The sequence below is a fragment of the Hyperoodon ampullatus genome, assembly GCF_949752795.1.
Source record: "Hyperoodon ampullatus genome assembly, chromosome: 12".
Lineage (NCBI taxonomy): Eukaryota > Metazoa > Chordata > Mammalia > Artiodactyla > Ziphiidae > Hyperoodon > Hyperoodon ampullatus.
In genome coordinates, this window is record NC_136925.1 from 22,043,374 (window position 1) to 22,071,367 (window position 27,994).

At 36.3% G+C, this 27,994-nt stretch overlaps 1 protein-coding gene across 4 annotated transcripts in view; it reads right to left on the minus strand.

Moving 5' to 3' along the window:
• The window catches only part of RNGTT (RNA guanylyltransferase and 5'-phosphatase), a gene marked incomplete at its 5' end in the record, with an annotated part of 242,019 nt that overhangs the window by 74,170 nt on the left and 139,855 nt on the right, over window positions 1–27,994 (minus strand). For all 4 annotated transcript variants that reach the window (XM_079716219.1, XM_079716218.1, XM_079716217.1 and 1 more), the window contains one exon: window positions 25,671–25,771. In XM_079716219.1, coding sequence (XP_079572345.1) covers window positions 25,671–25,771 — 101 coding nt within the window. The remainder of the gene's footprint in view (window positions 1–25,670; window positions 25,772–27,994) is intronic.

The window sequence follows — 27,994 nt, forward strand, 5'->3', positions numbered from 1 at the left end:
TAGAAATAAACCATTTTACTTGTTTCCTTCATCATTTCTAACTGAAAAAAAAACCAGAAATCTAGCCTTGTTTTTGAATAATCTTGAGACAAGTTTTAATCTTTCAATGTTCAGCCTTTCAATATTTTGTACAAATAAACCCAAACTACTAATATGTTATCCAAAATGATCTTCCCCAAAGCTTCAATTACAAAAAAAGATTTTATTACAGCTTTGGCATTTAGAAATTTGCTTTCTAATAATCATCTATCAAGATTACATACTATCTACTTAGTTATTTCTTTGTAATTTTTCTATATAATTGTATTTTATTATTTAGGAACACCCAAAGACACTTTGCCAAGAATAAGATACAGCTTAGTCTATATCTTGACAATCTATACAATCCAGTATATATGCTCAACTATATATTGCATATTCTGATAAGGGTAGTTACAGTACAGTGGTATTATTTAGCATGTATTACTGGTTGCATTTTAATAATAAAAGCTGCCTAACAAATGAACTAACCTTTGTGTAGTAGTTCAGTCTATAGACGCCTTCACACACATTATATATCTCATTAACAATTCTATGCAGTTCTGTTCAATGGGCCCTAACCTATCCACTCACTTTGGATAACTATTAATTTGGTACATCTTAATAAAGTTAACAGGCTTCATGTGGCATGTTCATGCAGAGATGCAGTTTTTGGCACTAAGGAGTTTAAATTAAAATTAAGGATTTTAAACAAATCCTTGAACACAGTGATCTTACGTATAAATATCTAAGTGGATAAACTATTAAACAGAAAGGTTGTAAGAATCATTCATTAGTTCTCTCATTCATCCATTTATTTATTTTTTGAGCACCTACTATGTGGTAGGCACTGTTCTGGTTAGACTGGTCATCTAGATGGCATGTATTACAATGCAATTTATATTTTAAAATAATTGATCAGTGATCATCTGATTTTTCACCATGCAAATCAGAAGATTACTGGGGAAACAAAATCTTAATAATTCTAACCAGGTGAAGAAAACTGACTATGAATAGACAATACTAAAAATAAATACGTAATTTGACAGCCTAATGAGAAACAAGCTAAACAGAAACAAAATCAACATATCCATATTAAAAACCAGATATCAGAAAGGGGTCACGTGTTTGTCTTGTCTTCAGGGAACTGAATTCAATTCAAAACATCTACCTGAGAACAGGCAGTGTAAAACAATTTATGAGGTACTCTGGGGGTCAAGTTAACAGCTCACAATAATGGAAGGCAAAATACAGCAAATTTCAATAACAAAACATTATGGGACTTCCAAGGTAGAGGAGAATTAGTTTGGAGTGAGGAATAAAGTTCATAATAACTTGGTTTTGTTATAGGTATTCCTAATCTTGGACAACTGAGATACAGACTTTAATTTTTAACTTGTTTAGTATCACCTCAAACGGAGTCATTTTAAACAAAAACTACTGTGAAAAATAGAAGCACTGAATTGGAAAGCAATACATTATTACCCAATTTTACCTGGCATTCATTAGAATTTTAACAATAGAATACAAAAGAAGAAAAGGTGAAAAGAAAAAAATTAGCAGAGAAGAAATCTCCATGGTGCTACATTATCAATAATGAACTGCTATATGAAGATTCTAATTCCCAAAGACAAATCTGCAAATATGCTTCCATGATCAATATATTTAGCAGAATAAGAGCTAAATCTAGAACCCAGACTCTTAATTTTTAGTAATAAATTCTTCCTAACATATTATAACAAACTACTCTAAAATATTCTATATAAATATTTCAAACTAACAGAAGACTAATATGGAATGAAATTTAATTTTAATAAACCAGTTTCCAAGTTCCAACTTATTTTACAGTTAGTAGTCTTTAACATGATAAGCACTGACAGTTTGTAAACCTACCATAAATTTTCAATTGCATTTGTGCAATATATAAAGTGTAGATATGTAATATATTTAATGGCAAGTATATGCACTATATTTGTTTGTTATATATATCACATTTTTCAGTTTTCCTTTAAATTGTAAAAAAAATTCAAATAACTGTCATATTTCTTAAGGAGAAATTCATATTTTTTGAAATTACTGTCTTGTATTACGGACTTTTTATTATGCTGCATATGAAAAAGGGGATATGATAATGATGAAACATTCCTGATGCATCAGACTGAAAAATTAGACATTTACAGACCATGTCTGAAGCTAAAGTTCTAATTGGATAACCCCTTTTCCCCCCTTGCTCTCATTTTGAAAGATACATAAATTTAATTTGGTTACTGGCATGGTCTATTGGACTCAACACAAGATAGTGGTTAAAAAAAAAAAAATTTAGAATTCCAATCTTGGTCTATTGTTCCGGTTCTAATCTCAGTTCACTGAATGCTCTTGGATAAGTCATAACTAAATGACATTTTTCAATTTTCCCATCTGTAAAATGGAGATAACTGTCCTACCTCATGAAGACATTACTTACTTTAATTAACTGGGTAAAATACTGTGAAAATCAAAAAATGATGAAAACGTTCAGGCCAATTAAAATTTAAACTTCAGTCATTATTCAAACCGAAGAGTCTTAAAATGTACTTCTTAAACTCTAAATTGAATACTCCAGTAGCATTTGCTGAAAATCAGCTGACTCATCCGCACCTTCATCTTTCAAAGGGTGTGGAGTAGCATGAAAGTGACAACTTACAATTTGGAATACATACTTTGACCAGCTCACTAGCTCCAGAGGTGATCTGTGGTTATGTAATAAAAGCCCAGGCTCATTTGACAAACCACAGCACAATTAAAAGATAAATGATCATCCGAGATAAAATGAATGTAACAGAACCAGTTAACAATGGAAATGACAGGAAAAGACTGAAGTTATTGTCAATACAGTACATTCAATCTTTCCTCATCTAAATCATAAATTATGTTTATGAAAAGGTGTAGAAATTGATATATTTGAAAACTAACTTGGTAGAAATGCTGCAAGTGTTTATTTGCATTTTCCTTTTCTCAATTCACAAAGCTCTTGGACGGAGACAAACAGCCTTCCTAAAGAAATATGCACCACTTTTAGCTCAATTCAGTAAGTGATTAGTGAGCAACTACAGTATCAATTGTTCTTAAAAGGTTATGCATAATTAAATTTTATAAATTTAATTATATGTTACTGGGACTTCTGCTTCCGGGAAGACAGAGCGGACAAACTTTTCTCTATTCCTCCCACTAAGTACAACTAAGAACCAGGGACATTGTATACAACACAAACATAAGCTGGGGTGAAGTGAGAGCGGCATGGACATATATACACCACTGAATGTAAAATAGTTGGCTGGTGGGAAACAGTAGCACAGCACAGGGAGATCAGCTCGGTGCTCTGTGATGACCTAGAGGGGTGGATAGGTATTTATTAAATGTTGCTGATACGCAGAATGATAGATCCTAGGGGAAACAGAACAAGAGCTTATCATTCCAAGGAGCATAAGGACAAGATAACAGAAAAAATATTCAGTCCATTCTTGTCATTCACAGTAGTTAGGTTCTATAACGTCACCAGGAACACTAAATTAGTGAATATGGAACCACAGCTTCTAGCGGAAATACAGCATTAGGTTCCTGCAATCCTCTGATCATATTTTTGTCAACCAAATAACATATAACCTTGTTTTCTGTGTGTTTCTGTTTAAAGACACATTATTTAATATACATTGTTGATTCATTAACACTGAACTCACAGCCAACAACACTATAACTCATGCTTGAATAAAGCTTATCTAACACACATATTTTCTCTGAAAGGGAAATCACAGCTTTCTTGCACTTAGGAACACTAGATAGCACTTCAGCGCTACACTTGGAGGCCCAGTAAAATCACCAAAACGTGAAAAACATAGCACCACAAAAAAAAGACACTTGTTTACAGTATGAGAGTTAAAACAAGAAAGCAGAGCATTGCCTTGTTCAACCTCAGCTGGGAACGTGTACATTGGATGACTCCTAATGTCTGTCCCCCTGTGCATATCCATGAATGACTGTGAAAGCACTGCAAGGTTACAAATAAATTTTAGCTAGTAGGTGAATCTAAAACTGCAGAATCTGTGAATAATAAGGATCAACTGTATATGTTCAATCACAAAAATTTAGAGCAGAAAGTGACTTTAGAGATCATCTTTCCAATGTTCTCATTTTTCATATGTGAAAAGTAAGAGGTGAAAGAGCTGCATGATATAGGTAAGGTCAGAATCTAATTAATGCAAATCCCCAAAGTCAGAAATACGGCACTTCAGAGAATGAAGAATATTCTTCAATTTTCCTCAGAGGAGACCCACAAAGTTGCATATATCAGGACGAAAGTCCCTGATAAGAAAAACCACTGTAGTCTACTCTTCAGAGCCAGTGGCCAAGCAGAAAGTCTAGAAATTGGCCTCCCATGAAACTTCAGCTTGACCTTGTCAAAGTTAAGATAGGGGATGATAACTAGCCAACTTAAGTATAGGTTCTGGTACCAGGTTCAAAACACTATATTATTAGAAAATTTAGCAACTAAACTTCAAAACTGAATGATGAGCTTTGATATTTTTCTTTTCTAATATATATTTGGATTGACTATATAAAAAGAAAATAGCCAGGGGCTTCCCTGGTGGCGCAGTGGTTGAGAGTCCGCCTGCCGATGCAGGGGACGCGGGTTCGTGCCCCAGTCTGGGAGGATCTCACGTGCCACGGAGCGGCTGGGCCCGTGAGCCATGGCCGCTGGGCCTGCGCATCCAGAGCCTGTGCTCCGCAGCCAGAGAGGCCACAGCAGTGAGAGGCCCGCATACCGCAAAAAAAAAAAAAAAGAGCCAAAGTCCACAGATGGGGGGAAAAAAGAGAATTACCTCAACAGACCAAAGTTTGGCTAAGTGATACCCAAAGTGATGGGTGATTATAATTCACCTAAGAGTAAAGTTAGCAAATTAAAAGGAATTTTTTTTTTTTTTGCGGTACGCGGGCCTCTCACTGTTGTGGCCTCTCCCATTGCGGAGCACAGGCTCCGGACGCGCAGGCTCAGCGGCCATGGCTCACGGGCCTAGCTGCTCCGCGGCATGTGGGATCCTCCCGGACCGGGGCACGAACCCGTGTCCCCTGCATCAGCAGGTGGACTCTCAACCACTGCGCCACCAGGGAAGCCCTAAAAGGAATTTTAATTTGAAATGTTTATGATATTCTTACAAGAAATAAGGACAAGCATAATTGGTAACCTGCCAAATTCAAAATTTTAGAGTACAACATATTTCTCAATACAGAAAGATCAGTGGAACAAAATAACTATTCTGGACAGATGTTAGAATATATAAAAATGTGGTACAAAATACAAATTGCATCATACCAGTTCTGAAAACAAGCTGAATATTAAAAAACACCAAAAACTAAATTTGAATCCAAAGGTGAATTCTCAATTCTCATTACTTTGGGGCATTATTTGACCAAAATCATTACTTCCAATTCCTTGCTAAGCTTTTTCCAACAACCTTCTTTGCTAATTCATCTTCTCCCAGCCTCTAAAAATGTTGACAGGCCCCAAAGCTCAATCCTTCATCCTCTTTATCCACATTTATTCCTTTGGCTATATCAGCCAGTGTCATAGTTTTAAATTCCATCCATATACTGACAGTGTCCAAAATAAATCTCCAAAATTCTAAATTCATTATATTCATCAGCTACTTGACATATGAAGATGGTTAACTATTACAATATCAAACTCAACATACTCAAAACTGAACTTTCAATCTTTCTTCCTAAACCCACTCTTCCACATTCTCCTCCATTCTCAGATGATGGCAACTTCATCCTACTGCTCAGGCAAAAATCCTCGACTCCCTGACTCCTCTCTCTTTCTCTCACACCTGTCAGCTCTATGTATCAGTTATGGTTTAACCTCGGAATCAGAACCTTCCAGTGATATGGCATCAGGAATTTATTATAAGGATCAGACCTTATACCACTGTAGGAGAAGCTAAGGAGTATAGATCACAAAGGATATGATTGGAGGATCAGAGAAAAGTCACTAACCAGGGACCATTCAGGGGCACCTGTGAAGAAGTTTGTGGAAACCTGTTGCCTCTACGTTTGACGGTGGGCCTGAAAACAGTGATGGCAAGGCAGAGTTGGGAAGAAAAGAATGTACTACAAGCTCCTAAAACAGTTACTAGCAAAGAGAAGGTGCTTAATATTTATTTGTTTATCAAATGAATCAACTGAAGTTCTGGAAGGAGAGAAGAAATGAGACAACAGTAACATCTGAATAAATAATGGCAAGAAATATTCAGAAGTGATGAAAAACAATATAACGTATTTTCCAGAAGCCAAATAAATTTCAGTTAGATAAACAAAAATCCATACCTAGACTCATCATAGTGAATCTGAACTACACTAAACACAATGATTGGCTCTTAAAAGTAAAACAGAAAGAAAAAAGGTTATCTTCAAAGGAGACAACTGTACTGACAGCTGACTTCTCAACAGTAACATTGAAAGTCAGAAGACACTGGAATGAAATCACTGATATGCTAAAGGAAAAATAACTGTTTACTTCAAATTCAATGTCCAATGAATAGGGTAAACTAAAGACTATCATAAAAACAATGGAAATTAGCTACTAGCAGAGTCTAAAAGAAATGTTAAAGAATATAACTACTGACAGAAGTTTAATAATTCCACATAGAAGGTATGAGATAATAGAGGGGATGCATAACAAAAGAAGTTGTAAATAAATAAGAAAAGTAATCAAATATTGGCTGTACATAATAAAAACAATAATGTATTATGGGCTTTAATAAAAAAGGAAAAAAGTCAATAATTACACATAAGTTGGAAATAAGTGAGTAGAATAAAAGTACATTATTTGGAAAGGTAAAAATATCAACTTTTAGACTTACTGAGTTAAATATACATGCTAAAATTTCTAGAGTAAAATTTCTAGAACACAACTTCAAACTGAGCAGGAAAAAAAGTGAGAAAAAACTATCAAAATAAAAGAAGGCAAGAAAGAAGAAGAAAATAAATACAGAAAAGGTAGGACAAATAACATAAAATAAGATGGTGAAATTTTTTCGTATTTTTGATTAATTTAAGTAAGTATAAAACACAAAATGCTCCATTTAAAAGATAAAATATAACCAAAGATAATAAATACAGTTAAATGCTGTTTACAAGAGAGAAACCTAAAATATAAGGAAAGAGAATAAAGTTAAAGGGTAAAACAATATATACAAGGTGTATTTGTTTCCTAGGGCTTCCATAAGAAAGTACCACAAACTGGGTGGCTTAAAACAACAATTTATTGTCTCACAGTTCTGGAGGCTAGAAGTCTGAAATCAAGATGTTGACAGAGGGGGCTTACCTGGTGGCGCAATGGTTAAGAATCTGCCTGCCAATGCAGGGGACATGGGTTCGAGCCCTGGTCCAGGAATATCCCACATGCCACGGAACAACTAAGCCTGTGCGCCACAACTACTGAGCCTGCACTCTAGAGCCCGTGAGCTGCAATTACTGAGCCCTCATGTCGCAATTACTGAAGTCCGCAAGCCTGGAGTCCGTGCTCCGCAACAAGAGAAGCCACCGCAATGAGAAGCCCACGCACCGAAATGAAGAGTAGCCCCCACTCATCACAACTAGAGAAAGCCCACGCACAGCAATTAAGACCCAACACAGCCAAAATTTTTTTTTAAATTTAAAAAAGATGTTGACAGAGCCATGCTCCCTCTGAAATCCATGGACGAGAAATCCTTTCTTGCCTCTTCCTAGCTTCTGGTGGTTTGCTGACAATCCTTGGCATTCCATGGCTTACAGCTGCAGCATTTCAATCTCTGCCTCCCTCGTCACATGGCCTTCTCTCCTCATGCATCTCTATATCCCTTCTCCTCTAATTTATCTCTCTAATGACACTAGTCATATTGGATTAAGGGCCCACCCTATCCTAGTATGACCTCATCTTCACTTATACCTTGACTGCATCTACAAAGATCCTATTTCCAAACAGAATCACATTCACAGGTACCAGAGCATGAAACATACCTTTTTGAGGGACACATTGCAACCTACTACAGCAGGCAAGCACTAACCAAAAAGAGAGAAGTGGGAAGAAAAAAGCTAACAGAGTTCTAGTAATGTCTACTAACATCAGACAATGTACTACATGAGAACAAGGGTAGTAAGGTAAGATCAGTTAGAGGCTATTTCGGTAGTCCAGGTAATACAATGCTTGTTTGAATTAAGATCATGACTAGGGAACAAAAGAAAGTCAACATATTTAAGCAATATCTAGGAAGTAAAACTAACAGGACTTCACTGGATAACCAGGTAAGGTAGACAAAGATGATTTATAGGTTTCTGGCTTGTAAAACTGATTAGAATATGTTATTAATCTCTATCTTCTAGCCAGTTACTTTCTAAAGCACAGATAATATCAATTCTTTTTATTGATCACTAACTCTCCATGGTTAGTCCTAATTCTCTACTCTGGTTTTCTTGGTCTATCACAATCCGGTCCTAGCCTACTTTATTCAAGTGTTCACTTCCATAAACTCTAGTGATTTGATAAACATTTCATGTAATTTCATGACTTTTTTCAGACTATATACCTTGAATGCCATGCCTATGTATTTACAAAGTTCTACTCCAATGAACCTTCTTCTATAGAACATTCATTGTACTATTATTGACAATTAAAATATTTTATATGTAATATAAGATTGTCTGGGCTTCTGTAGTACTTTACTCACACTGATAGTACAGCATCTGTCACACTGATATTTATCTACATCGGTCCCTCCAGTCAAGCTACTCATACCTTCAGGATAGGGCTTACCCATCTTTTTATTCCCAGCACCTCACAGTGTGGTTTGCACACAGATGTTTTTCAAGGAATGGTTACTGAATAGTGATCATTAATCAGTTTTAACTAGCACTGCTACTTACTATGCCGAAAGTCCAAAAGTAAATGGAAGACAAAGAGGATAGTGATTTCTTTTTCATTTTTATAAATTAGATTCTGAAAAAGATGAATAAAGGTCGTTGTTTCTCAGTAATGAATTCCTGTAATTTACAGTTAATGTATTCTAAACTCCCTTGAGACTACATAATACAGTCTATACCTTCTACTATAAATCCATATTTAAATGCTGAAGCAGTTTTAAAATCTAAATAATACATAGTCCAGCTCTAGTTATGAAAGTTAAAACTTTACTCAGAAGAGGTAAATCTGATGATATTTGAGGAACTCGTGTCACTGTATAATGGTTAAGAAAAATACTTTTGATACTAATGTGTTAATTTACTACAACTTAGATCATCAATTCTCAAACAATTAAATAAAAACAGAATGTACTTTCTTAAAAAGCTGCATAATCTAGACTTCCTCTGATGACTGAAAACATGTGTATGAAACCTGCCATGACTTCTGTTTATCAGCATGAACATGAACTATCTCTGAGCTGCAGATATAGAAAACTTCTAGCTGATAGAGGTTTCTAATTAAAATATTACAAGGTGGTAACGTACTGTAAATACAATTGCTAAATCTGTAGTGTTTACCCTGAACAATGCTGGTATGTATATGTGCATTTAGAAAATCTAAAGCTTAAACTGTTATTACACAATGAAATACGTTTCCTACATATAATTGAGTATAATTTTTTGAAAACAAAGGTCATATATAACAGGTACCAATATAATAAAAGTAAGATACTGAAAACAACCACTAGCAACACCACTTCATGAAGCTTTGCAAAAATCATGGATCATAATTGTTCTTACTATCCCATTATTCAACACTTGGAAGTCCAGTTTGCTAAGATAGTTTTCTGATGTACACAAAGAACAAAATGAGCTCCTTCCATACCCTTCCCCCATATCCTTTCCCTGGAGATTCAAAGCTTAATATGAGTTCCATTTTCCAGAGATAAAAGGACTGCATTAACAATGATGTGCCCTAGCTTTCTTCTTTTTACAATAAATTACCATATTTATATTTTGAAGCTGTCATATGCTAGAGGATATTAAATATCCTCTTGTCATAATTAATTCTTCAAACCAAATTAAATGGCTTGGTTCAAAACAGACTGTGAGAGTTAAAAGAATATAATTCTATCACTAATTATCTTATAATTATTTTAATAATCAGAGCTATTTAATTTATTCCACAATTGCATTAAACAGAGAAATGCACAGTGGCTAAAAAGCTCAAATTTTTCCTAATTTTACCCATAAGATATAAACAAGACTTGAACTTGGGATGTTCAGCAATAAATTTACAGTAACTTCATCAATACTCCAGGCCAAATCCTAATACCACAAGCTGTAACAAATTGCTAATTTTTAAAATTCCGTCCATAATTATATCAAATATAAGCCATTAGACTAAATCATAAGCATTTCATTTTACTAAGGCTTAGTAATATTTTTGTTATAAACACTATTGTTTCTGCAGTAGACTAATACAATGGCATGGAGAGTGACCCTCCTTTATGATACAATACGAACTCAAGAAGGTCTATAGTAAAATACTATGTTCACAGGCTGCTTGGATTAGTTTCAACCACATTCTCTCCGATGTGACTCAAAGTAGGAACTACACTAGTATTTAATCTATACAATATTCCCCAGGGATATCTCCCAGGTAACAAGCTCCTCATAACGTAAAAGCTAACTTAGAAAAATTGCAATTAAGTAAAACATACATTAAATTAGAACAAATGACACAAGCAAAAGGTTCTCATTGTAATGAATAGTTAAATGCCAAAGAACCAAATGATAAAACAAAGGTAATACCAATTTCTCTTCAGTAAATTAACAAGTGAAAAAAAGTATTTTGACTCCAGTGACGTTACAAGCACAAGTTTGTAAACCACATGTTCCTTTTCTCCTAGGTGCTTTGACTATATTTATTTTTGGTAGATGGCCTGAGAACGATTTTCTGTAGGAAGTAGGGAAGACAAAATCAAAGGGTTAAGAAGAATTACTAATACCTCATAGACAGCTGGGCAGAGGAACTGTACAGCCAGCCAAAGCTTCTCCTTCCCTCACCTGGCCCACTTGGAAATACAGCATAATCAAGAACTTGATACACTAACCATTCAAAGGACTGAAACCCAAGGAAGCATTTGTCTTAAAAAATGTTTGCGTGATGATAATATGTTCAAATAGGATAAACAAAGCAGGTACCATGGGCCATTTGCTAAAAAATAAAAGTAGCCATTGTTATAGCCCTCCGACCAGCTAGCTATATGCCAAATAGCTCAGTTACTAAGTGTACTATGTAATAATATTGGTTATATTAGTGCTTTTAACTCTAATTAATTTCATTTATTTAAAATAATTCTTTTAATAAACTGTAAATAAAAGAGTTAAGCATTTCATTCCAAAATAGAACAGAGGGGGAAAAAAGAAAATGGCTCTGTTCAGCAGAGAAATAAGACTATTTTCCCCCCTATAGTTTATTAGCTATATTCTTGCTGACTTAATCCTTTCTTATACAAGAACATTTTTTTCAGCAGTCTGAATATTTTACCAAATAAATTATATTTACCAAATAAATTTTACCAAAATACATTATAATTTCTTTCTTAAAAATAATAACACTTGGGGCTTCCCTCGTTGCGCAGTGGTTGGGAGTCCGCCTGCCGATGCAGGGGACGCGGGTCCGTGCCCTGGTCCGGGAGGGTCCCACATGCCGCGGAGCAGCTGGGCCCGTGAGCCATGGCCGCTGAGCCTGAGCGTCCGGAGCCTGTGCTCCGTGGTGGGAGAGGCCACAACAGTGAGAGGCCCGCGTACCGCAAAAAAAAAAATAATAAATAATAACACTTGTTCAAGTAAGCATGAGAATCAGATTATTCTTTTCTTTAAATAAATCTGAGCAAAAGGAAAAAAAAACACTTTAGTCAGCAGAGTTAAGAGGACTTGTTCATACATTTTCAAGTAGAATCATGTAGTTGATTTCACTTACTTCATCGTGCTACTTACTAAGCTAGCCATTTCTCAACTTCAAATGCCCAGACCTGAGTTGGTTAAAGATGCATCTTATATTTAATCCTACAAAACCTCATAAATCAACACTATTTTTGCATTTTAGGCCAGTAGCTTGTAACTGTAAAGTCTATAAGGGCAGAACCCATATTTACTTTGTTCACTCCTACAATTGAATATAGAATATGAATAAATCTTCCCAACAAATCTATGAGCTAATCACTATTACTATGGACATTTTACAGATGAGGAAGCTTTAAAAGATTAAGTAACAACAGCAAAGAAGTAGTGGAGCTAGGATTTGGTTCTGTGCAATCCTGACCAAAAACCCATGTTCTTAACCACTATACATATTGTCAACATTATTTTAAGACATTTGTTACCAAAAAATTCTATACATAAAAATTTTGTTATTTGTTATTTCTTGCTCTCCAGGTGTTCAACAATTTATAATTAATTACACAAATAAATTGAAGATATATGCATTTTAAAAGGGAAAAATTAACAGGGATTGGAATCAAACAGGAAATGATTCACAAACAAAAGTGAAATTTACACAGTTCACCAAACAACAGAACTGTAGGATCCGCAAAAAGGGAGTATGGACTTTTAAATCTACCTTACTGAAAACAACAAAAATAATAGCAATATATAATTGCTATATATATTAATATATATTTTACATATATTAGTTCATTTAAACCTCACTAAAGTCTTACAAGGCCAATTCCTATTTTACCAATGACGAATCTGAGGCACAGAAACAAAGGCTGTGCTCAAGGTCACACAGGTAACAAGAAGATTTAAACCCAGGCAGCCTGGCTCTAGAATCTGTGTTCTAAACTATGCTATACAAATAATAAGTTTATACAGCTCACTATAAGTCAATGACATCGTACTCAAGAGTTTGCACTCTCCAGAACACAGACAACCTTTGTAATCCTAGCTTTTCACGAAGACCAATAATTTTTAGTTGGAGGCCGGAGGAAGATGGCGGAAGAGTAAGACGCGGAGATCACCTTCCTCCCCACAGATACATCAGAAACTCATCTACACGTGGAACAACTCCAACAGAACACCTACTGAACGCTGACAGAAGACCTCAGACCCCCCAAAAGGCAAGAAACTCCCCACATACCTGGGTAGGTCAAAAGAAAAAAAGAATAAACAGAGACAATAGGATATGGACGGGACCTGCACCAGTGGGAGGGAGCCGTGAAGGAGGGAAGGTTTCTACACACTAGAAGCCCCTTCGAGGGCGGAGACTGCAGGTGGCGGAGGGGGAAAGCTTCGGAGTAGCGGAGGAGAGCACAGCAACAGGGGTGCGGAGGGCAAAGCAGAGAGATTTTGGCACAGAGGATCGGTGCCCTCAGGCACACACCAGCCCGAGAGGCTTGTCTGCTCGGCCGCCAGGGCGGGCGGGGCTGGGAGCTGAGGCTCGGGTATCGGCTTTCAGTCGGAGCGCAGGGAGAGGTCTGGGGCTGGCGGCAGGAAGAGACCCTGAAGGGGTTAGTGCTAGCCCGGAGGGAGTCCGGGGAAAGGGTCTGGAGCTACCGGAGAGGCAAGAGACTTTTTTCCCTTTTGTTGCCTGGTGCGCGAGGAGAGGGCATTCCCCTCCCTCCCCTCTGCCTGAGTGAGCCAGAGCCCCCGAATCAGCGGCTCCTTTAAACCCGTCCTGTCTGAGCGAAGAACGGACGCCCTCCGGCGACCTACGCGCAGAGGCGGGGCCAGGTCCAAGGCTGAGACCCGGGAGCTGTGAGAGCAGAGACAGGGAAATCTCTCTGGGCAGCCTCGGAGGCAGTGGATTAAAGCTCCACGGTCCATTTGATGTGCCCTGCGTCTGTGGAGTGCATGAATGGACAGCGAATCATCCCAAATTGAGGAAGTGGACTTTGAGGACAAGATTTAAGACTTTCCCCCCTTTTTTCCTCTTTTTACAACGAATTATCCCAAATTAAGGAGGTGGACTTAGCAAGATTTCAGACTTTTCGCCCTTTTCCTCTTTTTACAACGAATTATCCCAAATCGAGGAGGTGGACTTGGAGAGCAAGATTTTTTATTTTTCCCCCTGCTCTCTTTTTGTGAATGTGTATGTGTAATCTTCTGTGTAAGATTCTCTCTGTATAGCTTTGCTTCCACCATATGTCCCAGGGTTCTATCGGTCCGTGTTTTTTTTCAATAATTACTTTTTAATTTTAATAACGCTACTATATTTCATACTTTATTCTATTTTACTTTACCTGCTATTTCTTTTTTTCCTCCCTTCCCTTCCTCCCTCCCTCCCTCCGCTCCTCCTTTCCTTCTTTCTTTTTCTTTCCTCCCTCCCTCCCTCCCACCCTTCTTCTTTCCACTTTCTTTTTCTTTCCTTCCTCCCTCCCTCCCTCCCTCCTGTCTTTCTTTCTTTCTTGCCTTCCTCCCTCCCTCCCTCCCTTCTTCCATTCACTCTTCCTTTTGCTTTCATTCCTCCCTCCCTCCCTCCTTTCTTTCCTTTCTTTCCATCCTTCCTCCCTCCCTCCCTCCCTCCTTTCTTTCTTTCTTCCTTCCTTCCTTTCTTCCCTTCTTCCTTTCTTTCCCTCTCTCTTTCTTTCTTCTACTAATTATTTCTTTCTACTTTTTCTCACTGTTATTCTGAGCCGGGTGGATGAAAGGCTCTTGGTGCTGCAGCCAGGAGTTAGTGCTGTGCCTCTGAAGTGGGAGAGCCAACTTCAGGACACGGGTCCACAAGAGACCTCCCAGCTCCACATAATATCAAGCAGCGAAAATCTCCCAGGGATCTCCATCTCAACACCAGCACCCAGCTTCAGTCAACGACCAGCAAGCTACAGTGCTGGTCACCCTATGCCAAGCAACTAGCAAGGCAGGAACACAACCCCACCCATTAGCAGAGAGGCTACCTAAAAACATAATAAGGCCACAGGCACCCCAAAACACACCACCAGACGTGGACCTGCCCACCAGAAAGACAAGATCGAGCCTCAACCACCAGAACACAGGCATTAGTCCCCCCCACCAGGAAGCCTACACAACCTACTGAAACAACCTTAGCCACGGGGGACAGACACCAAAAACAACGGGAACTACGAATCTGCAGCCTGCAAAAAGGAGACCCCAAACACAGTAACATAAGCAAAATGAGAAAGCAGAAAAACACACAGCAGGTGAAGGAGCAAGATAAAAACCTACCAGACCTAACAAATGAAGAGGTAATAGGCAGTCTACCTGAAAAAGAATTCAGAATAATGATAGTAAAGCGGATCCAAGATTCTATTTCCAAGATCAAAAATCTTGCAAATAGAATAGACAATATACAAGAAACAGTTCACAAGGACCTAGAAGAACTAAAGATGAATCAAGCATCGATTAAAAACACAATAAATGAAATGAAAAATACTCTAGATGGGATCAATAGCAGAATAACTGAGGCAGAAGAACGGATAAGTGAGGTGGAAGATAAAATAGTGGAAATAACTGATGCAGAGCAAAATAAAGAAAAAAGAATGAAAAGAACAGAGGACAGTCTCAGAGACCTCTGGGACAACATTAAACGCACCAACATTCGAATTATAGGGGTTCCAGAAGAAGAAGAGAAAAAGAAAGGGACTGAGAAAATATTTGAAGAGATTATAGTTGAAAACTTCCCTAATATGGGAAAGGAAATAGTTAATCAAGTCCAGGAGGCACAGAGAGTCCCATACAGAATAAATCCAAGAAGAAATACGCCAAGACACATATTAATCAAACTGTCAAAAATTAAACACAAAGAAATCATATTAAAAGCAGCAAGGGAAAAACAACAAATAACACACAAGGGAATCCCCAACAGGTTAACAGCTGATCTCTCAGCAGAAACTCTACAAGCCAGAAGGGAGTGGCAGGACATAATTAAAGTGATGAAGGAGAGAAACCTGCAACCAAGATTACTCTACCCATGGGCTTCCCTGGTGGCGCAGTGGTTGAGAGTCCGCCTGCCGATGCAGGGGACACGGGTTCGTGCCCCGGTCTGGGAGGATCCCACATGCCGCGGAGCGGCTTGGCCCATGAGCCATGGCCATTGAGCCTGCGTGTCCGGAGCCTGTGCTCCGCAACGGGAGAGGCCACAACAGTGAGAGGCCCACATACCGCAAAAAAAAAAAAAAAAAAGATTACTCTACCCAGCAAGGATCTCATTCAGATTTGATGGAGAAATTAAAACCTTTACAGACAAGCAAAAGCTGAGAGAGTTCAGCACCACCAAACCAGCTAGCTTTACAACAAATGCTAAAGGAACTTCTCTAGGCAAGAAACACAACAGAAGGACTATACCTACAATAATGAACCCAAAGCAATTAAGGAAATGGGAATAGGAACATACATATCAATAATTACCTTAAATGTAAATGGACTAAATGCTCCCACCAAAAGACACAGAGTGGCTGAATGGATACAAAAACAAGACCCATATATATGCTGTCTACAAGAGACCCACTTCAGACCTAGAGACACATACAGATTGAAAGTAAGGGGATGGAAAAAGATATTCCATGCAAATGGAAATCAAAAGAAAGCTGGAGTAGCAATTCTTATATCAGACAAAATAGACTTTAAAATAAAGACTATTAGAAGAGACAAAGAAGGACACTACATAACGATAAAGGGATCGATCCAAGAAGAAGATATAACAATTGTAAATATTTATGCACCCAACATAGGAGCACCTCAATACATAAGGCAAATACTAACAGCCATAAAAGGGGAAATCGACAGTGACACAATCATAGTAGGGGACTTTAACACCCCACTTTCACCAATGGACAGATCATCCAAAATGAAAATAAATAAGGAAACACAAGCTTTAAATGATACATTAAACAAGATGGACTTAGTTGATATTTATAGGACATTCCATCCAAAAACAACAGAATACACATTTTTCTCAAGTGCTCATGGAACATTCTCCAGGATAGATCATATCTTGGGTCACAAATCAAGCCTTGGTAAATTTAAGAAAATTGAAATTGTATCAAGTATCTTTTCCGACCACAATGCTATGAGACTAGACATCAATTACAGGAAAAGATTTGTAAAAAATACAAACACATGGAGGCTAAACAATACACTACTCAATAACGAAGTGATCACTGAAGAAATCAAAGAGGAAATTAAGAAATACCTAGAAACAAATGACAATGGAGACACGACGACCCAAAACCTATGGGACGCAGCAAAAGCAGTTCTAAGGGGGAAGTTTATAGCAATACAATCCCACCTTAAGAAACAGGAAACATCTCGAGTAAACAACCTGACCCTGCACCTAAAGCAATTAGAGAAAGAAGAACAAAAAACCCCCAAAGTTAGCAGAAGGAAAGAAATCATAAAGATCAGATCAGAAATAAATGAAAAAGAAATGAAGGAAACGATAGCAAAGATCAACCAAACTAAAAGCTGGTTCTTTGAGAAGATAAACAAAATGGATAAACCATTAGCCAGACTCATCAAGAAAAGAAGGGAGAAGACTCAAATCAATAGAATTAGAAATGAAAAAGGAGAAGTAACAACTGACACTGCAGAAATACAAAAGATCATGAGAGATTACTATAAGCAACTCTATGCCAATAAAATGGACAACCTGGAAGAAATGGACAAATTCTTAGAAATGCACAACCTACCAAGACTGACTCAGGAAGAAATAGAAAATATGAATAGACCAATCATAAGCACTGAAATTGAAACTGTGATTAAAAATCTTCCATCAAACAAAAGCCCAGGACCAGATGGCTTCACAGGCGAATTCTATCAAACATTTAGAGAAGAGCTAACACCCATCCTTCTCAAACTCTTCCAAACAATATCAGAGGAAGGAACACTCCCAAACTCATTCTATGAGGCCACCATCACCTTGATACCAAAACCAGGCAAGGATGTCACAAAGAAAGAAAACTACAGGCCAATATCACTGATGAACATAGATGCAAAAATCCTCAACAAAATACTAGCAAACAGAATCCAACAGCACATTAAAAGGATCATACACCATGATCAAGTGGGGTTTATTCCAGGAATGCAAGGATTGTTCAATATACGCAAATCAATCAATGTGATACACCATATTAACAAGTTGAAGGAGAAAAACCATATGATCATCTCAATAGATGCAGAGAAAGCTTTCGACAAAATTCAACACCCATTTATGATAAATACCCTGCAGAAAGTAGGCATAGAGGGAACTTTCCTCAACATAATAAAGGCCATATATGACAAACCCACAGCCAACATTGTCCTCAATGGTGAAAAACTGAAACCATTTCCACTAAGATCAGGAACAAGACAAGGCTGCCCACTCTCACCACTCTTATTCAACCTAGTTTTGGAAGTTTTAGCCACAGCAATCAGAGAAGAAAAGGAAATAAAAGGAATCCAAATTGGAAAAGAAGAAGTAAAGCTGTCACTGTTTGCAGATGACATGATACTATACATAGAGAATCCTAAAGATGCTACCGAAAAACTACTAGAGCTAATCAATGAATTTGGTAAAGTAGCAGGATACAAAATTAATGTACAGAAATCTCTGACATTCCTGTACACTAATGATGAAAAATCTGAAAATGAAATCAAGAAAACACTCCCATTTACCATTGCAACAAAAAGAATAAAATATCTAGGAATAAACCTACCTAAGGAGACAAAAGACTTGTATGCAGAAAATTATAAGACACTGATGAAAGAAATTAAAGATGATACAAACAGATGGAGAGATATACCATGCTCCTGGATTGGAAGAATCAATATTGTGAAAATGACTCTACTACCCAAAGCAATCTACAGGTTCAATGCAATCCCTATCAAACTACCACTGGCATTTTTCACAGAACTAGAACAAAAAATTTCAAAATTTGTTTGGAAAAACAAAAGACCCCGAATAGCCAAAGCAATCTTGAGAACGAAAAACGGAGCTGGAGGAATCAGGCTCCCTGACTTTAGACTATACTACAAAGCTACAGTAATTAAGACAGTGTGGTACTGGCATAAAAACAGAAAGATAGATCAGTGGATCAGGATAGAAAGCCCAGATATAAACCCATGCACATATGGCCAACTTATCTTCGATAAAGGAGGCAGGAATGTACAGTGGAGAAAGGACAGCCTCTTCAATAAGTGGTGCTGGGAAAACTGGACAGGGACATGTAAAAGTATGAGATTAGATCATTCCCTAACACCATACACAAAAATAAGCTCAAAATGGATTAAAGACCTAAATGTAAGGCCAGAAACTATCAAACTCTTAGAGGAAAACATAGGTAGAACACTCTATGACATAAATCACAGCAAGATCCTTTTGGACCCACCTCCTAGAGAAATGGAAATAAAAACAAAGATAAACAAATGGGACCTAATGAAACGTCAAAGCTTTTGCACAGCAAAGGAAACCATAAACAAGACCAAAAGACAACCCTCAGAATGGGAGAAAATATTTGCAAATGAAGCAACTGACAAAGGATTAATCTCCAAAATTTATAAACAGCTCATGCAGCTCAATAGCAAAAAAACAAACAACCCAATCCAAAAATGGGCAGAAGACTTAAATAGGCATTTCTCCAAAGAAGATATACAGACTGCCAACAAACACATGAAAGAATGCTCAACATCATTAATCATTAGAGAAATGCAAATCAAAACTACAATGAGATATCATCTCACACCAGTCAGAATGGCCATCATCAAGAAATCTAGAAACAATAAATGCTGGAGAGGGTGTGGAGAAAAGGGAACCCTCTTGCACTGCTGGTGGGAATGTGAATTGGTACAGCCACTATGGAGAACAGTATGGAGGTTCCTTAAAAAACTACAAATAGAACTACCATATGACCCAGCAATCCCACTACTAGGCATATACCCTGAGAAAACCATAATTCAAAAAGAGACATGTACCAAAATGTTCATTGCAGCTCTATTCACAATAGCCCGGAGCTGGAAACAACCTAAGTGTCCATCATCGGATGAATGGATAAAGAAGATGTGGCACATATATACAATGGAATATTACTCAGCCATAAAAAGAAACGAAACTGAGCTATTTGTAATGAGGTGGATAGACCTAGAGTCTGTCATACAGAGTGAAGTAAGTCAGAAAGAGAAAGACAAATACCGTATGCTAACACATATATATGGAATTAAAAAAAAAAAATGTCATGAAGAACCTAGGGGTAAAACGGGAATAAAGACACAGACCTACTTGAGAATGGACTTGAGGATATGGGGAGGGGGAAGGGTAAGCTGTGACAAAGCAAAAGAGAGGCATGGACATATATACACTACCAAACGTAAGGTAGATAGATAGTGGGAAGCAGCCGCAGAGCACAGGGAGATCAGCTCGGTGCTTTGTGACCGCCTGGAGGGGTGGGATGGGGAGGGTGGGAGGGAGGGAGATGCATGAGGGAAGGGATGTGGGAACAGATGTATATGTATGACTGATTCACTTTGTTATAAAGCAGAAAGTAATAAATAAAATTAAAAAAAAATAAAAAAGAAAAAAAAATAATTTTTAGTTGGAGATTAGTTAATATAAACCCACAATAATTTTAAAGCAATGTATAGCTTTCAGTTGAAAATCTGAATTGTATGTCTGTAAAGGTCAACACAATGTAAACTGCTAAGATATACACGAGTTATTTTAGGCCATGATAAATCAACATTAAGTTAATATACCTTGAATTTTCAGAAATGGTACTATAAGGAGGGAAAAGAGCAAAGTTTAGATTTTAAGTGCCATCAACAGGACAGTTAATAGATTTTTCTATTTGCATTAAATTTTAATCCAACAAGAATCTATACTATAACCACTTTATTGCAGCAGCTAAGGGAGATTCAAAACCATACTTTGAAAGCCTAAGACATCATAAAAAAAAAATCACTGCATTTTCAAAGATTGGTATTCACATTATACCTTTCAAGACATTCTACACCATACTAAGCTTTGTAGAAATATTAGGAACACAATCAAGAAAAGAAATTAATTTGTCTCATGGTTTTCTTTTTTTTTTCTTTTTTTAAACATCTTTATTGGAGTATAATTGCTTTACAATGGTGGGTTAGTTTCCGCTTTATAACAAAGTGAATCAGTTCTACATATACATATATCCCCATATCTCTTCCCTCTTGTGTCTCCCTCCCTCCCTCCCACCCTCCATATCCCACCCCTCTAGGTGGTCACAAAGCACCAAGCTGATCTCCCTGTGCTATGCGGCTGCTTCCCACTAGCTATCTATTTTACATTTGGTAGTGTATATATGTCCATGCCACCCTCTCACTTTGTCCCAGCTTACCCTTCCGCCTCCCCATGTCCTCAAGTCCATTCTCTAGTAGGTCTGCGTCTTTATTCCCGTCTTGCCCCTAGGTTCTTCATGACTTTTTTTTTTTTTTTAGATTCCATATATATGTGTTAGCATACGGTATTTGTTTTTCTCTTTCTGACTTACTTCACTCTGTATGACAGACTCTAGGTCCATCCACCTCACTACAAATAAATCAATTTTGTTGCTTTTTATGGCTGAGTAATATTCCATTGTATATATGGGCCACATCTTCTTTATCCATTCATCTGCTGATGGACACTGAGGTTGCTTCCATGTCCTGGCTATTGTAAATAGAGCTGCGATGAACATTGTGGTACATAACTCTTTTTGAATTATAGTTTTCTCAGGGTATATGCCCAGTAGTGGGATTGCTGGGTCGTATGATAGTTCTATTTTTAGTTTTTTAAGTAACCTCCATACTGTTCTCCACAGTGGCTGTATCAATTTACATTCCCACCAACAGTGCAAGAGGGTTCCCTTTTCTCCACATCCTCTCCAGCATTTATTCTTTGTAGAATTTTCTGATGATGGCCATTCTGACTGTTGTGAGATGATATCTCATTGTAATTTTGATTTGCATTTCTCTAATGATTAATGATGTTGAGCATTCTTTCATGTGTTTGTTGGTAATCTATATATCTTTGTTGGAGAAACGTCTATTTAGGTCTTCTGCCCATTTTTGGATTGGGTTGTTTGTTTTTTTGATATTGAGCTGCATGAGCTGCTTGTAAATTTTGGAGATTAATCCTTTGTCAGTTGCTTCATTTGCAAATATTTTCTCCCATTCTGAGGGTTGTCTTTTGGTCTTGTTTATGGTTTCCTTTGCTGTGCAAAAGCTTTTAAGTTTCATTAGGTCCCATTTGTTTATTTTTATTTCCATTTCTCTAGGAGGTGGGTCAAAAAGGATCTTGCTGTGATTTATGTCACAGAGTGTTCTGCCTATGTTTTCCTCTAAGAGTTTAATAGTGTCTGGCCTTACATTTAGGTGTTTAATCCATTTTGAGTTTATTTTTGTGTATGGTGTTAGGGAGTGTTCATTCTTTTACATGTAGCTGTCTGTTTCCCAGCACCACTTATTGAAGAGGCTGTCTTTTCTCCACTGTATATTCTTGCTTCCTTTATCAAAGATAAGGTGACCATATGTGTGTGGGTTTATCTCTGGGCTTCCTACCCTGTTCCATTTATCTATATTTATCTGTTTTTGTGCCAGTACCATACTGTCTTTATTACTGTAGCTTTGTAGTATAGTCTGATGTCAGGGAGCCTGATTCCTCCAGCTCCGTTTTTCTTTCTCAAGATTGCTTTGGCTGTTCGGGGTCTTTTGTGTTTCCATACAAATTGTGAAATTTTTTGTTCTAGTTCTGTGAGAAATGCCATTGGTAGTTTGGTAGGGATTGCCATGAATCTGTAGATTGCTTTGGGTAGTACAGTCAGTTTCACAATGTTGATTCTTCCAATCCAAGAACATGGTATATCTCTCCATCTATTTGTGTCATCTTTAATTTCTTTCATCAGTGTCTTATAATTTTCTGCATACAGGTCTTTTGTCTCCTTAGGTAGGTTTATTCCTAGATACTTTATTCTTTTTGTTGCAATGGTAAATGGGAGTGTTTTCTTAATTCACTTTCAGATTTATCATCATTAGTATATAGAAATGCAAGAGATTTCTGTGCGTTAATTTTGTATCCTGCTACTTTACCAAATTCATTGATTAGCTCTAGTAGTTTTCTGGTAGCATCTTTAGGATTCTCTACGTATATTATCATGTCTCATGGTATTTTAATATCTTAGCCCCACTTCATTAATCACATGCTACAATTCTTGTGATTCAGAGACATGGCTACTCTCCTTTCAAACTATTACAGGCTGCTCTCTAACATACTGCATCTAACGTAAGTATTAGATATAAACTCATTTATTTCGTGCAAACTGCTATAATACATAACATTCTCTCCATGAAAAAAAGCGTATTACTCCAGCTAACTGAATAATATGTATTTTATGTAATAATTATCATTTTATATTTCATATTAAATACCCCATTTTTGAAAACTGATACCCATGTTACTTAAATAAATCATGTAGCTACACCAATTTAACTTGCATATTGCTATCCAAAAAAATCACCTTAAATGCTGACATTGTGGTGTGTTTTAAAGAGGACTAGAATCAAAAATAATTCATTTTTTAACAAAAAGACATTCAAATAGGTAAAATTTTAAAATATATATATATTTTAAAACATACTAAGAATAAAAGAAAATGACAAACTACTAAACTGAATTACACTTTGCTATATTTAAGTGCAATGGACAAATGGAAGGAAAAAATTAATAATATCATTTCTAACACAGAAAAATGGACATGCTACATTTAGCCTCACATAGCTTTTAAGTGTTGCTAAGAATTAAATCTGTAAAAAGCAAAACAAAATCACCTTTCAAAACTCAATGAAACAATCAACAGAAACACACAAGGGTTTATACTCCTTAACTAAGTATTATAAATACAGCATTTAGGCAAAATAAAAGATTTAGTAATGAGGCAATTTAACAAACTTTACTTCACCTTTGAAGCCTTATTTCCAAACAACCATATTCAGCTGTGACTTTTAAGAAAAGAAAAAAGAAGAAGAAGATGCAGGCGGCACCATCTGAATTAATCCCTCAGCCGCCACTGTTCAGAAGAGCTGTGGTCTTCTCTAAGCCACCTCCAGAAAAACATATAAGCCTACACTCAGCTTGCATGACTTTTGATGTGGAGGTTCCAAAGTGAACCAGCAACCCAGAATATCTGTATACCCAACACTTTGTCAGGAAGAATAACCTTGAGCTTACTACTTAGCAATATTTATCCAAAGATATTTTATATATGGGGGGGAGGGGGAATGTGTTTGGGGGCAGTTTCAAAAAAATATTGATTAATAATATTTAATTATTCATATTATTAGTAGTTAATAGTGTTATAATAATATAATATTGATAATATTGGTTAATAATTAATAAAAGATTAATTGATATTAATGTTAATACCAATGCATAGCTAAGATTAAATTAGAGAAATAATATTTTTGGATAAGTATTGATAAGCAGGAAACTAAAGATTATCCTTCCTGAAAAAGTATCCGGCATACAGATATTCTAGATTGCCAATATTATTTGTCTTATCTAATCTTTTATATTATTCTATAGAATATACATATTCTATCCAATCCTACAGTCAAAAGTTATCTATCTATCCTTGGATTAAACCTGGCCAATAGACAGTGAAATACCTAAACAACACTATTTGGGGCCCCAGATAATTGTTCTGGCTGTACTTTGCTATTAAGTCACAAACTCTTAAGGATGTAAAATACTAACTACTCTATTTTTTGAAAACTGATACCCATATGACTTAATAAAATTCTTTTTTTAGTTAGGATTCACCACACTACACAGTATCTTTATTTGAAAATATACAGTCTCTTGAGACTTAATCTTCTGGAATCTGGATTCATATAACTCATCGTATATCCTTCATTCCATTAGCTACAAAAAAACAAACCTGTGGTTTATCTTTGGCAAGTAAAAAGAATTTTATGGCATGCATTGGTACACTTTTAACCTCTCTGCCAGCGTTATCTTATTTACTTTCTCTTTATGATTTCCTTGATTAAACATTTCTTGTTTTGTTGTTATGTATTTACTCATATGGGATGCCATAAAAAATTGTGGAACAAGGTAAAATTAAACAAGTCTTTGGAAAAACAATGAAAATATTCATGCTAAAGCATTTTTTACTCTAAAATAGCAATCAATGAAGTCTAAAATGAAGATTAACCAATAAATGAAAAAATTAACACAATGAACATAATGAAAAATTGTAATGTAATTCCACAATTAAAACCCTACCCTAATAAAATATAGATAAGTGTTTGCTATCCAAGTGCAAACATGAAGTAGTTTCCTTCAAAGGAAAAAAGGCTTGTTTCAAAACATTTAATTATAATATTAATGATCATATCTTATATTTGTAATTCACTGAACAGGATTACTTTCAAGTAAAATGTATTTTCACTTTTACAATTTAACAAAGTTCATTTTTTTATATTAGAAATAACTTTCTTTTAAGACTAAAATTAGTGAAGTTTAAAGGATGCTGCCAACATGTTAGCTGTGATAGGTCAAAGAAGTAATCTGGGAAAATGAGATAGATTTATGGGTACATACATAAAGTATACATAAAAGTACTTTACTTTCTTTTTGGAAAGTATATGTAAAATACCCAGTAACAGTGGAGCCTTATGCAAATGGTATTATTTCATGTAAAAATCATGGAGAAACAAAGGGGCATACTTACCCTTCTCCTCCCATTCTTGTTATCTTTAGGCGAAAATCCACAGAATTCAAACTGGGAGGCTTCCATTTCAAAATATCATCACATCGACCAGGTTTATATTTCTAAAGTGAATTAAAATGATGATAATAGTTAATATGAAGCTAAAAATTAAACATTTGATTTATTAAATATAATATCAATTACTTTTCATTAAGCAAAATCACTACTTTTTTTCTGAATATAATTTTTGTTATTTTTAACTGATGAGTGAAGTTAGACATCAACCATCTTACTGATGGCCTCTTTTTCCTGCCAAAGCATGCAGACACTTGTTTGTGAAAGTCTCGAAAAATAATGAAACCTGTTATTCCCTCCAATCCTACTATAACTTAAAGGAAGTTCGATCATTTTTTAAAAATTTTGTTCCTTCTTATTCAATAGATTTACTGTGGGATAATTCACAATTAATAAAATTAACTAATGAATTTTGTCAAATGGATACAATCATGTAACAATCGCCAGAATCATGATATACAGCATTTCAATCACCCCCAAAAAGTTTCCCCTTGACAGCTGCAGTCAGCTCCCTGTTACCAACTCTCTGGCAAGAGTGACCTTCTTTCTATCACTATAGTTGTGCCTTTTCTAGAATTCATAAGAAATTCTTACACAAGGTTTTGCTATATGATGGTGCATATATTAGCTTGTTCCTTTTTATTAAACTGAGCAGGATTCCTTTCTATGCATATACCACAAATTGTTTATGCATTTACAAGTTGATGGATATCTGGGTTGTTCCCATTTTTAGGCTACCAGGAATGATGCTGGTCCGAACATTTGTGTGGACATCCGTTTTCATAACTTTTGGGTAAATACCCAGCAGTAGAATGGCTGGGTCACACGGTTAATGTATGTTTAACTTTACAAGAAGCTGTCAAATCGTTTTCCAAAGTGGCAGTGACATCTTCCATTCCCACCAGTAATACATGAGAGATCAAACTGCTCCACATCCATCCTAGGACTAGGTATTGTCGGTCTTTTTAATTCTAAAGTATGTCTCATAATTTTAATTTGCATTTCTCTAAATGACAGATGTTGAAGATCTTCTAATTTGCTTATTTGCTGCTATCTGTGTATTTTCTTTGGTGAAGTGTCCGTTTAAAATTTTTCCCTTGTTTTTACTGGGTTATCTCCTTATAATTGACCTGGAAGAGTTGTTTACATATTCTGGATAAATAGCCTTGTTTGGATACATGTACTGCAAATATTTTCTACCAGTTTTTGTCTTGCCTTTTCATTTTCTTAACAATTTCTTTTGAATATATTTTAATGAAGTCAAAATCAACTATTTTTTCCAACTTTACTGAAGTACGATTGAGAAGTAAAAAATTTAAGGTATACAACATGATGTTTTGATATATGTATACACTGTGAAATAATTACCACAATCAAGCTAATTAACATATCCATCATCACACAGTTAATTCTTTGTGTACGTTGTAAGAACATTTAAGATCTATTCCCTGAGGAAATTTCAAGTATACTTTATTATTAACCACAATCACCATGCTATACATTAGGTTTCCAGAACTTATTCATCTTATAACTGAAAGTTTCTACCCTTTGATCAATATCTCCCCTCTTCCCCTAGCCCCCAGCCGCTGGTAACCACCATTCCACACTCTAAGTTTGACCTTTTTTTTTTTTTAAGATTCCATATATATATGAGCTTATTTCACTTAGCATAATGTACTCCAGGTTCACCCGTGTTGTCACAATTGGCAGAATTTCCTTCTTTCTTACGGCCGAATAATATTCCATTGTATATGTATACCATTATTTTCTTTATCCATTTATCCACTGATGGACACTTAGGTTGTTTCCACATTTTGGCTACTGTGAATACCGCTGCAGTAAAGATGGGAATGCAGGTGTCTCTTCAAGATGCCGATTTTATTTCTTTCGGATACATATCCAAAAGTGGAACTGCTGAGTGACATGTAAGTTCTATTACTAATTTTCTGAGAAACCTCCATATTATTTTTCGTAAGAGCTATATCAATTTACAGTCCTACCAACAGTGCACAAGGGCTCCCTTTTCGCCACATCCTCACCAGCAAGTTATCTTTTCACTTTTTGATGATGGCCACCCTAAATGGTGTTAGGTGATATCTCAGTGTGGTTTTGATTTCCATTTTCCTGATGATTAGTGATGTTGAGCATCATTTCAAAATCATCAATTTTAAACTTTTACAATTTGTGCTTTTTGTGCCCTCTTTAAGGAATCTTTGCCTATCCTAAGGTCACTGCAATTTTCTACTACATTTTCTTAGAGAGATTTTATA